This window comes from Thamnophis elegans, chromosome 14 (assembly GCF_009769535.1).
Source record: "Thamnophis elegans isolate rThaEle1 chromosome 14, rThaEle1.pri, whole genome shotgun sequence".
In the NCBI taxonomy this organism is placed as follows: domain Eukaryota; kingdom Metazoa; phylum Chordata; class Lepidosauria; order Squamata; family Colubridae; genus Thamnophis; species Thamnophis elegans.
The window spans coordinates 26,865,953-26,880,328 of NC_045554.1; the positions used below are offsets into that span (position 1 = coordinate 26,865,953).

General features: G+C 45.8%; 1 protein-coding gene across 2 annotated transcripts in view; it reads right to left on the reverse strand.

Annotated features, from left to right (window-relative positions):
* The window catches only part of CPNE2 (copine 2), a 135,271-nt gene that overhangs the window by 53,007 nt on the left and 67,888 nt on the right, over positions 1-14,376 (reverse strand). For both annotated transcript variants that reach the window (XM_032230428.1, XM_032230427.1), the window contains exon 5: positions 36-107. In XM_032230428.1, the coding sequence (XP_032086319.1) occupies positions 36-107 (72 nt within the window). The remainder of the gene's footprint in view (positions 1-35; positions 108-14,376) is intronic.

A 14,376-nucleotide genomic window follows, 5' to 3' on the forward strand; every position in this document is an offset into this window, starting at 1 on the left:
GGGCATCGATGAGGACAGGGGATTCGAACACAGACCTTCTTGTCCAACTTCCTGCCGGCCATGCTGAGTGTGATCACCCGATTGTCCAATAACTCCTGGGCTGCTATCTGAAAAGCAAAGAGGAGAAAAGGATCATTCGAAGGAAATCAGCCATTGGATCCCTTCGGGGAGTCCTTAAATGCAGGAAGAGATGCAAGAAAGCTTTTCCTTGGGAGAAAAATTCAGCAGAGACAAAAAAAAAAGACAAATTAAAGAGTCATTATATCAGATAGCATAGACAGTCCTTGATTTATAACCATTCATTTAGTGACCGTTCAAAGTTATAACCGCAACAAAAAAATGATTCCCAACTGATTTTCACACTTATGACCATTGCAGCTTTCCCACCGTCACGTGATCGAAATTCAGGTGCTTGGCAACTGGCATGTACTTAGGACAGTTGTGCTGTCCCAGGTCATGTGATTGCTATTCCCAACCATCTTTCCAGAAGCAAAGTGGGTAGGGGGAAGCCAATTTCGCTTAATGATTGCATGATTCACTTAATGGCTGCAGCGATTTGCTTAACAATCGTGGCAAAGAGGATCACAACATGGGGCATAACCCTTAACAACAGAAATGTTGTTAGCTCAACGGCAGTTGTAAATTGAGGACCACCTGAAGTTTAATAAATTATTATTATTTCCAACTTTCTTCATACATGAGCAGCGTTGTTGATTCAGACTGAGGTTACATTTAACCACAGCCCTGGTTATTGCTAGTGTACCTTTCATACATAGATTCCTGCAGTGTTTAAAAATGCGAGAAACAAACCGACAAGCGCAGACAAATGGCTTCTTAGCTCAGCCTACCTCACAAGGTTATTGCTCTGGGCATCAAATGTAAGGAGAAACCTTATTTATCTGTTTGCATCCCATTTGGATTATTTTTTTACAAATAAAGGCAGTGAACAACATATCCAACAGAACTTCCTCCTCTTATTTTACCGTGCAAATAAACGGGTAGCTAAAATGAGACTATTCCTCCAGCCAGCTTGGAGGAAACTTAACATTGAAGGAAGTATCAGAAATATTTAGGGAGAAAAATCCCAAGATAAGTACTAAATGGCTTAGTGCAGATGTCCCCCTACCTAAGACAAACCTAAAGGTGGAGCTTTTGTCTTCAGGGTTCCCAAAAACACCCCCAACGAAAGAAAACTCCAAGGTTTCAGTTTCCTCAAAGTTCCAATTTATGAAGAGAGCCATGTTGGCACATCTAACAAAACCTGATTCTGAAAGCCTCCAGGTTTTCCCACCCAGTTGAAAGTTCAAGATCTTGCCCCCATATCCACAAGCCCATCAATAAGGTCCAATCTTCCACTGCCACGCTGGCAGCTTCCACCCATCCAGTTCCGGCCAGGTGCAGAGACAAGGATGACCTTGGATTTTTAAGAAGAATGTTATTATGGCTACATATCATCCAACTCCGTATAATCTCCCCTCCCATTTTCCCATATTAGAAAATCTCACAATCAGGAGGTTGTGAGTTCGGTCCTAGGTAGAGGCAGGTGTAAGGTCTCCTGCTTGGGCTGGGGGTTGGACTAGATGACTTGCAAGGTGCCTTCCAACTCTGTTAATCTGTTATGTCACCCTTCGTACAAAAAACCCCCAAGTCCTCCTCTCTTGGGCCTTCTCTAGTGAGGCTGCAACGTGCAAGTTCATTGCTAGGGGGCAGCAAAGAGTGAGGTGTGAAGGCTTTTTGGTCTTTGCTGTCATTCAGTGCAGGGATCCTCAATGCCCAATCCATGGAGTGGCACTGGGCCGTGGCATGCCAGAAACAGGGCCACGCGAATATGTGAAGCACCATCTGCAGGATGCAGGCAGCACGTGAAACCACACCCCCTTCGGGGTGGAAAAATCTCTCTCCATGGAACCAGTCCCTGGTGCTCCGAAGACTGGGGGTTGCTGGCTTAGTGCTTTATTAAAAGAAAAATATACTGTACTTTTCAGATTATAAGACGCACCTGACCAAGACGCGCCACCTTGCCAACACAAAGAACCCTTGGCCTTCACACAGGTGGACATCTGAGAGGTTTCTGCAAGGGTGTGAACAGATAGTCCTGGGACTGAGTTCTGCAGGAGATTCTAGATTTGGGGGGGATCCTGGTATAAGATACCATTATGGTGCTGTAGATAGTCCTTGACTTTCAACCATTCATTTGTTTGGAATGTTTGGAATGTTTAGAATGTTTATTAACATTTGTAGGCCGCCCTTTTCCCTGAGGGGACTCAGGGCGGCTCACATAAAATCAGGAAGGGGAATACAGACAATGACGTAGACACATATAGTAAAAATAATAAGCAACATTCATTCATCATTCGGGAGGGGCGGCTATCTTTGTCCCCAGGCCTGACGGGCTAGCCAGTTCTTAAGGGCTATGCGGAAGGCCTGGACGGTGGTGAGGGTACGAATCTCCACGGGGAGCTCGTTCCAAAGGGTCGGGGCTACTACTGAGAAGGCCCTCCTCCTTGTAGTTGCCAGCCGGCACTGGCTGGCCGATGGAATTCGGAGGAGGCCCAATCTATGAGATCTAATTGGTCGCAGGGAGGTAATTGGCAGAAGGCGGTCTCTCAAGTACGCAGATCCACTACCATGCAGGGCTTTATGGGTGACTAGTAGCACCTTGAAGCGCATCCGGAGATCAACAGGTAGCCAGCGCAGCTCGCGGAGGATAGGTGTTATGTGGGTGAACCGAGGTGCACCCACAATCACTCGCGCGGCCGCGTTCTGGACTAGCTGAAGTCGCCGGATGCTCTTCAAGGGCAGCCCCATGTAGAGCAGATTGCAGTATTCCAGCCTAGAGGTCACAAGGGCCCGAGTGACTGTTGTGAGAGCCTCCCGATTCAGGTAGGGTCGCAACTGGCGCACCAGGCGAACCTGGGCGAATGCCCCCCTGGTTTAATGACTGTTCAAAGTTACAATGGCAATGAAAACAGTGACAAGACCATTTTTCACATTTACGACTATTGCAGCATCCCTGTGGTCAAAATTCAGATGCTTGGCAACTGACTCACAGTTATGACAGTTGCAGTGTCCCGGGCTCATGTGATCCCCTTTTGTGACCTTCTGACAAGCAAAGTCAATGGGTGCTCTGACCTAGGCTTCCTGAGACAGTAAAAATCACATGCTTAGTCCCCCCCCCTTTTTAAAATTTAAACGGCTGTGAATTATGTTCATTCACAGCCTGTAATGAGTCACAAATAGTTTGTAAGGAGTCCTACAGAAGTCTGACACAGTCTTTCAGGACAAGGCTGATAAGCACCCACCTTTATCTCCCTTGAAACGCTGCCAGAGACCTAATTGCCAATTAGTTTTGCAAGGCCAAACAGAACACAGAGTCAAAACAGAGCTTCAGAGTTTAAACCAACCAGAACTAACGCAGTTGCTTCCTGCAAAAGCTCACGTCCATTTGCTCCTCTTTTATGTCTTATCATCTCCAAGCCTTACTCCAAAATCGCCCCTTTTGTCTTAACTGCTCTTGCCTTCTGGCAGCTCTCCACATATGTGCACTGGGAACAGGCTCCCCCTGTTCCTCTGCCTCGCTGATGTCAGACTCCGGAGGCTTCGGAGGCAGCACATAACTCCCAGATGGCCCTGGCCTCCTCTCTGCCTCCAATACAGGGCCCTCCTCCGAGCCTTCCCCAGACTCCAGGACTGGCCCATGTTCCTCCCCAACCTCCTCACTGTCTGACTCTGCTGCCAGCTCCGCAGGCTGCCGCCGGACCACAACAATGGGGAGGTCAGATTCATTTAACAACTGTCTTACTAACCTAACAACTGCCCCGATTCACTTAACAACTGTGGCAAGAAAGATCACTTAACAACTGTCTTGCTTAGCAACAGAAATTCTGGGCTCAACTGTTCTCCTAAGTCGAGGACTAACTGTACTGTGGGTTGCAGTCTTTTTTGTTGTTCTTGTGTAGGATTTGCGGGTTGGAATGGAAACATCCGTAATAAATAAAAACCAAGCTAGCCTACCCTGCGGATTGGAATGGGGGCTGAAATTGTGGATTTGAGCCAGATGTACTTTGAATATCTTGAGTAAGTTTCTTTGCAGGAAATTAAGATCTAAATATGACAACTAAATAACAGATGTTGGCAGGCGGGGACTGAGTCAAGCTCCAGAAAGAACTGTAGTTCTCTGCTCAATTGGTGCAAATGACTGAAGTTTCCGTAATTTGTCTTTTCTTGGCATCATTGAGACTTTTTCCGTGTGTGTGTGTGTGTGTGTGTGTGTGTGTGTGAGTACCACTGAATTCTCACACGGCTGCTTCCTTTTCATTCCCACACATTTGCTTCTAAGCGAAGAAGAAGAAAACAGAGATGGAAATGGGAACGATACAAATCACAGGGAGGTTGAAGCAACAAGTGGGGGATTTTCTTCCTGCCTGAAAAATAACAGAATCTCATGCACGGAAGACAAGCCCATTATCGGCACGTAAAGTACCCTAGGCTGCCAACTATTTCATCATATTTGAATCACTATTAAATGAGGGCATCTTGTGGAAGCACGTAAAAGCAATGGAATTGTGCCAGTTCTTTTTTAAAAAAAAAAAAAAAAATCCAAAGTACAACATTGGTTGATGCTTTTATTGAGATTAACACAAGGTTGCATGAAAGATCGTACAAGCTTTTGGGTTCTTCAGAATTTCGCGATCTTGAGCCTTTTTGGTTAGTCCTGATTAAGATGTTCCTCTATATTTTTAGTCTCGCAGGCTGTTTTTCTTTAAGTTGGACTCCATTTCCCATCACTGTAGGTATCAAGGTCTATGGAACCCTATCCAAGACATCTGGGTAAAGCACATGAAGAACGGTTGCAAGAATTGGGTATGTTTAGTTTAGTGAAAAGAAGGACTAGGGGTGAGATGATAGCAGCCTTGCAGTAGTTGAAGGGTTGCTATAAAGAAAAAGGGAGTCAAGCTATTCTCCAAAGCACCTGTAGGTAGGACAAGAAACAATGGATAACTAGAAAGTGTGCAGAGAAGAGCAACAAAGATGATTGGGGGAATGGAGGCTAAAACATATGAGAAACGGTTGCAGGAACTGGGTATATCTAGTTGAATGAAAAGAAGGACTAGGGGAGACATGATAGCAGTCTTCCAATATCTCAGGGGTTGCCACAAAGAAGAGGAAGTCAAACTATTCTCCAGGGCACCCAAGGGTAGAACAAGAAGCAATGGGTGGAAACTAATCAGGGAGAGAAGCAATCTAGAACTAAGGAGAAATTTCCTGACAGTTAGAACAATTAATCAGTGGAATAGAAATTGCCTCCAGAAGTTGTGAATGCCCCAACACTGGAAGTCTTTAAGAAGATGTTGAATATCCATTTGTCTGAAGTGGTGTAGGTGTCAGGGATCAAGTAACTCCCCCCAACGTGAGAAGACTCCGAGGTTTGAGTTTCCAGAAAGTTCCATTTTATTGGAGATGTCATATTGGCACATCTGGGGAAACCCGAATCTGAAAGCTTCTAGGTTTTTTCCCACCCAAAGGAAAGTCCAAGACCCTGCCCAGCACCCACATGTCCATCACATGATCCATTCAAGTACCAAACAAGACTGGAGACGCCTCCCAGTCACACCATTGCAGCTGCATGGCAAGATGTCCTTGACTCTCTGAGAAAGGAATGTTATTTTGACTATATCTCACCCATACTCTATATACGGTAACACCCCCCCCCCCCATTTTCCCACAGTAGAAATTGAAGGCCCAATGTAAAAGATGGTTTCCAGGTCAATAGGGCTTTCTACCTGAGCATGGGGTTGGACTAGAAGACCTCCAAGATCCCTTCCAACACTGATGTACTATGTTCTACTTTCTGAAGGTTGCAATCAGGGCCACTGAGGGGCTGTTGGTCTGCTTGTACCCTACATAGCTACTCTCCAAGAATTCTCCTCCTTTTCCCAGATCTTGGCTGAAAATGTCGGTGTGTAGGTGGGGAGAGAAACAGATAGATAAAAAGAATGACATTAGCCAGGGCTGAAAATAGCTTTTTCCTATTAGCCACTATTTGCTTTCAAAGGGATCTGAACAAACTAAGTGAGTCACAGAGATTTTGCTGGTGGAAGTGACCCAAAATCAGCTGGTGGTTGACTTTTCCTCTTCTTCCATTGTTCAGCGGAGGAAAAATCTGAAGTCGGAAAGCAAAGTTATCTTGGAATGGGTATGTAGACTCCAAAAGGGGTCCATATACTCTGGGCCACCTTATTTATCATGCCTCCAAGTCCACTGTTGAGAACTTCACTCACCATGGAAAAAAAGGTAGCTTTTTTCTCCTAAATGGATTTTCTATTGTGAAAAGATGAAATACAGCAGGGCGGAATCAGGGGAGAATGCCAACACCTTGGTAAAAAAATGTATGTTTGAGGTAATTGCAGAGTAGTAGATTCATCTGGACTGCACCCAAAATGTCATTGGTGTAATTGATTGAAAAAAGGTTGATCTGTATAGAGATGTTAATGGAGGCTTCATTCTAAACCCCTTGGACAGCAATGGTGACTCATAAGTATTGGAGCACATAACATCCGTTGTGTCACTGGAAGGCAAACATCACAAAACTCTCACTTGCTTTGGCTGTGACATGAAGGGCAATTCACTGGAGAAAGCAACCATGCTTGGAAGAATTAGTGGTAAAAGAAAACCAGGCCATCAAATATAATGGTGATATGAACAATTAATATTATTAAAAGTGTTAGTACTACTGTTATTATATCACTAGAGAAGGTAAAATAAATAGGAGGGCAATGTAGAATGGAGAACCACAAAGGCTGAACATGAATGCTGATACAGAAGGCTGTATAATTACTTTATATTGTTATGTATATCTTGTTTTTTCTTTTTTCTTTTTTTCTTTTTCTTTTTGTTGTGTTTTTCTTTCTGTTTTTAAAGATAAAAGCGTTTAACAAAAACTATTTTTAAAAAGAAAACCAGGCCATCAAAGAACATCGTGGTTGGATTCCATCAAAGCTGACACTAGCCAGAGCATAAAAAAACCTCAAAAGGTGTAGGGGAAGATGAGAGACCTGGCCCACGGAATCGCCCAGAGTCAGACACCAACCCGATTATTCTATGTTCTATAATACTCAGAGTAGGTCTGTGGAGCTCTGAGCCTTTACTTTGCCATCTCTGCAACTCCAAATGTGACCTCAGCCTCCTTTTAGCTAAATAAGGTTTTAAAATCTAAAGAAACGTACTTCCGAAGTAGTGTTTAAACATGCATAAAACTGTGAAACAGATAGATAGATAGATAGATAGATAGATAGATAGATAGATAGATAGATAGATAGATGGATGGATGGATGGATGGATGGATGGATGGATGGATGGATGGATGGATGGAGATTGATTGATTGATGGATGGATTTAGTTTATTTGTATGCCGCCCTTCTCCGGGAGGGACTCAGGGCGGCAAACAACTCAGGGGGGGAAAGGGGACATAAAACACAATACATGTAATTAAAATACACGAGAATCACACAGCCATACAAGTCGAGAGGGGAGGGGAACTCATCAACCCCAGGCCTGCCGGCACAGCCAGGTTTTGATGGCTTTCCGGAAGGCCTGGAGAGAGGTGGCCTTCCGAATCTCTGCGGGGAGTTCATTCCAAAGGGCCGGAGCTGCTACAGAGAAGGCCCTCCCCCGGGTGGTAGCCAGGTGGCATTGGCTGGTGGACGGAACCCGGAGGAGGCCGACCCTGTGTGATCTAATGGGTCTTTGGGAGGTAATTGGCAGCAGGCGGTCTCTCAAGTACCCAGGTCCAATACCATGAAGGGCTTTATAAGTTACGACTAGCACTTTGAAGCGTATCTGGAGACCGATCGGTAGCCAGTGCAGCTCGCGGAGGATAGGTGTAACGTGGGTGTACCGAGGTGCACCCACAATCGCTCACGCGTAGATAGATAGATAGATAGATAGATAGATAGATAGATAGATAGATAGATAGATAGATAGATAGATAGACAGACAGACAGACAGACAGACAGATAGATAGATAACACCAGAAACAATGGCTAAACTACATTTTAATATAGAATGTTTATCTAAATGGTAATCATCTCCTTTAAAATTAAAGGCTAGAAACCCCAGCTATGAAAGGCAAACTTTTGCCTGCCTGGAAGCTTTGGCACCACACTGTTGCGCTCAAAAGCAGAGACGCTGCGGAGAACATTTGCAAAAGCTTTGGCACTATCTTCCTTTCCACCCACTTCGCTTCTGTGTTCAGAACAGCACCTGTTCGGGGCAAAGAAGCGTTCCAGCAGCCTTCTCCAACTGGCCTTCTCCAGATGCTGTTACTACCATCTCCAGCGCATCCAGCCAGCACACCCCGAGTGAAGATGGCAACCCTGAAATAAATGCATGTATTGCAGCCTCCATCTGAGTTGGTCATCTGGACTAAAAGTTTGTTCTTTCCAAGCTTGAGGGCTCATGCTGGAGCCCATCCTCAGGGAACTTCTCTCTCTCTCCAGAATATGCATTGCTTTACACTAAGAATATATCTGCTGAACAAAACTCCAGATTGGCATCTGGCCATTAAAATACTTTGCGAGCTCCGTTCAGCTGTCCAGACTCCACCCCACAATGTATGATGTGGTCGTTAGAAGATGAAGATTATTGTTTTATAGTGTGTTGTATTCATATGATGCCTGGCTACGTGTGGATTTTAGTTGTTAACTAGCCAGGCCATCAGACCCAGGATCCAAGAGGGAAACAGATCAAAGTGAGTTTCTTCGTGCTGTGCCACTCCTGTGGGGACCGAGACCGGATGAAGTGGGTGATTATGTCAAGATCTGTGGGGCTGCCACAGCGCAAAGCAGAGACTCTGCCAGCTTTTCTCTCCACTTGCTTGGCCTGCCAATGCTGGCGGTGCACACAATTCAAGCCACCTACATGCGCCTGGCAGCTGCTTGTCTGTGCTGCCTCCTTCGAGCACGGGGTGGGCTCTGAGAAGATCACCATTTAGCTGCCCGCTTCTGTGAAGCCTGACTTCTCTTGGCAGCTGACTCGGGCACAGTCATGCCAAAGCCGTTGCCTTGGTCAAGAAGAGATTTCAACAACTTTGCTCAAAGCCAGTCTCTCTCTCTCTCTCTCTGCCGCCCTGCCCAGTTCTCAAATATTTTAACAGACTAATAACAGAGTTGGAAGGGACCTTGGAGATCTTCTAATCCAGCGTTCTCCGACCTTGGCAACTTTAAGCCTGGTGGACTTCAACTCCCAGAATTCCCCAGCCAGCAAAGCTCATCATCCTCAGCCGGAGCTGCTAAGTCACACACACACCCTTCCTGGGGCTCCTGAGAAAAGGTGCTGGACTACATGGCCCATCTCACTTGGCTGGTCCTGAGTTGCCCAAGACCCTTTGGAGAGGGCAACCCTGGTGCCCATCGTCCTCAACTGGGACTGTTGAATCCCTCCTCCCACACACACCTGGGGCTCCTGGGAAAAGATGCTGGACTACATAGCCCATCTCACTTGGCCGGTTCTGAGCCGCCCGAGACCCCTTGGAGAGGGCGACCCCAGTGCCCATCATCCGTAGCCAGTAGTGATGGATTCTTTTGTCCTTCATGCTGTGCCCTCCATTCCTAGGAGTTGAAGTCCACCAGGCTTAAAGTTGCTAAGGTTGGAGACCCCTGTTCTAGTCGAACCCCTTGCTCAAGCAAGAGACTGTATATCATCTGTTATAAACATCTGAGTCAATGTTTGTGCAATCTCTTCTTAAAAACCTCCAGTGTTGGAGCACCCACAACTTCTGGAGGCCAGCTGTCCTACTGGTTAATTGTTCTCACTGTTCGGAAGTCTCTCTCGATTCTAGATTGCTTCTCTCCTTGATTAGTTGCCATCCATTGCTTCTCGTTTTGCCTTCTGGTGCTTTGGAAAATAGGGCGACCCTTTCTTTTTGTGGCAGACCCTCAAATGCTGGAATTTGTCCTTCTTTTCACTAGACTAGAAGTTCTGGCAACTGTTCAACTGTCCTGGGAAAGCTATACAGGAGCAGCACTCCGGCTGCAATTTAAGACAGGCTTCTCCAAACTTGGCAACTTTCAAACATGTGGACTTCTGGCAGTGGCTGGAGACTTCTGGGAGTTGAAATCCACGAGACTGAAATTTTATTTTATTTATTGATTTAGTTTAGTTTGTCACTCGTGTACAAGATAACAGGAATAAGAATAAACTAAACAAGAGCACAAGAAATGAGTACAAATAAATAGGGACAGTAGGACAGGGATGGTAAGCACGCTGGTGTGCTTATGCACCCCCCCCCCCCATGCTTACAGGCCATAAAAGGAATGAGGTTTGGTCAACATTAGATAGTTTAAGGTTAAAGTTATGGGGGTTTGAGGATGTAAGAACAGAGTCAGGTAGAGAATTCCAGGGGTCAACCACTCTGTGGCTGAAGTCCTATTTTCTGCAATTGAGTTTGGAGAGGTTTAGGTTTAAGTTTGTATCTATTGTGTGCTTGTGTATTATTGTGGTTGAAGCTGAAGTAGTCATTGACAGGTAGGACATTGTAGCAGATAACTTTGTGTTCTACGCTTAGGTCAGACCATAGGGGGCGTAGTTCTAGGTTGTCTAAGTCCAAAATTTCAAGCCTGGTGGCATAAGGGATTCTGTTGCGAGCAGAGGAGTGGAGGACTCTTCTCGTGAAATACCTCTGGACTCGTTTGATTGTATTAATGTCTGATATACTGTGTGGATTCCAGGCAGACAAGCTGTATTCGAGAATTGGTCTGGCAAAGGTTTTGTATGCCCTAGTTTGCAGTGCAATGTTACCAGAGAAGAAGCTTCACAAGATTAGGTTACTGTATATACTCGAGTATAAGCCTAGTTTTTCAGCCCACTTTTTGGGCTGAAAAAAGCCGCCTCGGCTTATACTCGAGTCAGTGAAAAAATTTGCCCGAAATGGAGGAGAAAAAGGGGCGGGGCCATGCCGCTGGGTGACACTCGTGAATGGCCCAGTGCCCCTGTGAGTTTCCCCTCCCTCTGTGTCAGTTTGCCGCGCAGCGCGCACCGCACCATCCCCCCTCCTCACGTTCTAATGTAATGCAGGGCTGTCTTACGATTCCCCTTCCTCCCCCTCCTGCCGCTCTGCAACGATGTCCCACCTCCTCCTCGTTATGGCAAGCAGCCACATAGCGATGTCCCACCTCCTCTGGTACAGTGATCCAATGATAGGAATCACTGTGCCGTGTGTCATAGGAGGCGGGACATCGCTCCCGCGGCTGCACGGGACATCATCATCACAGCGGGACATCAGCATCATGAGGTGAGTGAAGTATTTCATTGAATACACCGCTAGTTTACTGTTTTTCTTTGAAATAAATATTCAAAAACATTATTGGTATCTATTTTTATTTTTGAAATTTACCGGTAGCTGCTGCATTTCCCACCCTAGGCTTATACTCGAGTCAATAACTTTTCCAGTTTTTTGTGGTAAAATTAGGTGCCTCGGCTTATATTCGGGTCGGCCTATACTCGAGTATATACGGTAACAACTCTTAATGCCTTTTTGGCAATGCTGTTACAGTGAGCACTGGGGCTTAGATCATTTAAGATGAGGACTCCAAGGTCCTTGACAGAATGGGGGTTGTCTACAAGGTTGTATCCGCCCAGCTTCTATTTGGTGTTCTCCAGGTTTGGAGACGCCTGGCTTAATTTGCAGCCAAAGTGGTGCTCCTATATAGCTGTCCCAGGAGAGTTGAAAAGTTGCAGGCACTGGGTACTGTTTTAAGCCAAACTGGGGCCATCCAGTCTTCAACGTCTCAACAGTTTGAAAGACTCAAGTGGTGGAGCCTTAGCAGTCTGCCAATGTTTAGCTCGCACGTACCTGAAGTGAGGCAATGACGCAATGCCTGGAGAGGAAAGCAGCTAACCGTATTCAATGTTAATTAAAAAAAAGAACAAAATGAGTTTTTTGGCCTAGTCTACCTTCTGGAGAGCAGCTCATGCAGAGATCAGGGCTTGGACTAGGCATCCTAGTCTAGGCATCCTTCTTCTTAATCTCTGCTTTTATTTTCCCTTTCCTCTTCGTCTTTTCCCCCTTCGGTCCTTCTTTCTGTTTTGCCAAACTTCAACAGCGCCTTGTAAATTGTCTTACCATTTGCATTTCCTTAGGTTGCTTTCAAAGAAGAAAAGAAAGCCATCCAATTTTTCATTCTTTATGCCCGTGCTGTTTTATCCTTACGCATTATTGCTTGATGTTATCGTTGCTTTTCGGGAAGCAGGCTCATTATGGAGTCATCTCGAATGAGAGAGCAGAAAAGAAATCAAATAGTTCTTGTCTCGGAGTCTTTTTGTTTTTCCAGAAGAGAAAAGTCTCCGTTTAAACTCCCACTGCTTTGGAGAAAGCCCAGAGCAATGGACCATTAAGAGAAGCTGTTTTTTTGGGGGGGGGAAGCACTCGGAGGGCAAAGCAATTAGAGCTGAAATAAGAAGCTCAGTGAATCCCTCCCACATTTTTTCCTTGAACCAAAGCAGATCTTCTGAGTTGGCTTCAGGTCTATCTTTTAGAAGAACAGCTGGCAGAAATCCAAGAACTTCTTGAAGACACTACTTCAAACCACCTTTCATAAAATCATAGGATTGGAAGAGACATTGGAGGTCTTCCAGTCCAACCTTTTGCCCAAGGCAAGCATCTTTTAACAGATTAACAGAGTTGGAAGGAACCTTATAGGTCACTAGTCCAGTGAGGAGACCCTACATCATTTCTCACAAATGGCAGTCCAGTCTCTTCTTGAAAGTCTCAAGTGATGAAGCTCCTACAACCTCCAAAGGCAACTTCTGTTCCATTGGTTGGTTGTTCTCACTGTCAGAAAGTTCCTCCTTGTTTATAGGTTGAAACTTATTCAGTTTCCATCCATTTTCCCTTGTCTGGCCTTCAGGTGCTTTGGAGAATAGCTTGACCCTTCATCTCTGTGGCAGCCCCTCAAATATTGGAAGACTGCTATCCTGTCTCCCCTGGTCCTTCTCTTCCCTAGACCAGCCATGCCCAGTTCCTGCAGCCGTTCATCATATGTTTTAGCCTCCAGTCCCCTAATCATCCTGGTTACTGTCCTCTGCACTTTTTCCAGAGTCTCAACATCTTTTTTATAGTGTGGTGACCAAAACTGGATGCAGTTTTCACTGAAGCCTCCAGAAGGTAAAAAACGGCCCTACAGGCAAACCGGACTTCCGTTTATCGCACTCCGGAAGCCTCCTGAAGCCTCCGGAGCACGAAAAAAGGCCCAACACGCAAAGCGGAAATCTGTTCCTGAACTTCCGGTTTGCGCGTTGGGTTGTTTTTAGTTCTCCGGAGGCTTCAGGCAAAAAAATAAAGGCCAGTGCAAGCATGCGTACTGGAACTGACAGGGCAACGCCTCGCGTGCCCTGACAAATGGCTGCCATAGGTTTGCCATCATGGTTCTAGAGACTCAACATCTTTTTTTAATTGCGGTAAACAGAGCTATACACAGTATTGCAAGTGTAGCCTCACTTGTGCAGTATAGAGCGGTAGTACCACTTCTTGTGATCTTGATGCTATTCCTCTGTTTAGGCAGCCTAGGATTGTATTGGCTTTTCTGGCAGCTGCAGCACATTGTTGGCTCATACTTAAGCAGTGGTTGACTAGGACACATAGTGGACATCTAAATTCCCTCTCACAGGTACTACTGTTGAGCCAAGTACTGCCTATTCTGTAGCCCAGCCCTCGTGACAGAAGCACTGGAGTGCTCCCGGGTTGAATGTGTTAGCAGTGACATCACCGTTGCCCAGGAGACACCCAATTGGGAGTTCCTTTCATGTCCCGAGCAGGAGCTGGTACAAAGCTAGAGCGAAGGATGGGAGCTCAACCACATCCCATGGCAGCACCTCAGGTCTTGAACGTAGACTTGCTAACTCCATCCCAACGTCCTAACCTCATGAGCAACCATATTCCTTGCCTATCCTCTACCTGTGCATTTGGGGGGGGGGGGGTTCCTGCCTAATGCAGGATGCTGCTTTTCTCGTTTGCCTTGAACCAAAGTAGATCTTCTGAATTGGCTCCATGTTTAAGTTCTGAAGGAAAAGGTGGTAGGAATCCAAGATCTGAGGTGGTGCAGTGGGTAGAGTGCAGTACTGCAGGCCACTTCAGCTGACTGCTAGTTCAGCAGTTCAGCAGTTCAAATCTCACCGGCTCAGGGTTGACTCGGCCTTCCAGCCTTCCGAGGTGGGTAAAATGAGGAGCCAGATTGTGGGGGCAAGAGGCTGACTCTGTAAACCACTGCAAATCACTGTAAAGCTGTATATAAGTCTAATTGCTATTGCTAAGATCTTCTTGAAGATACTTTTTCTTTGAAGGTTTATCCAACTCAAGATAAGAGCAGCCGGAGCTTTGAA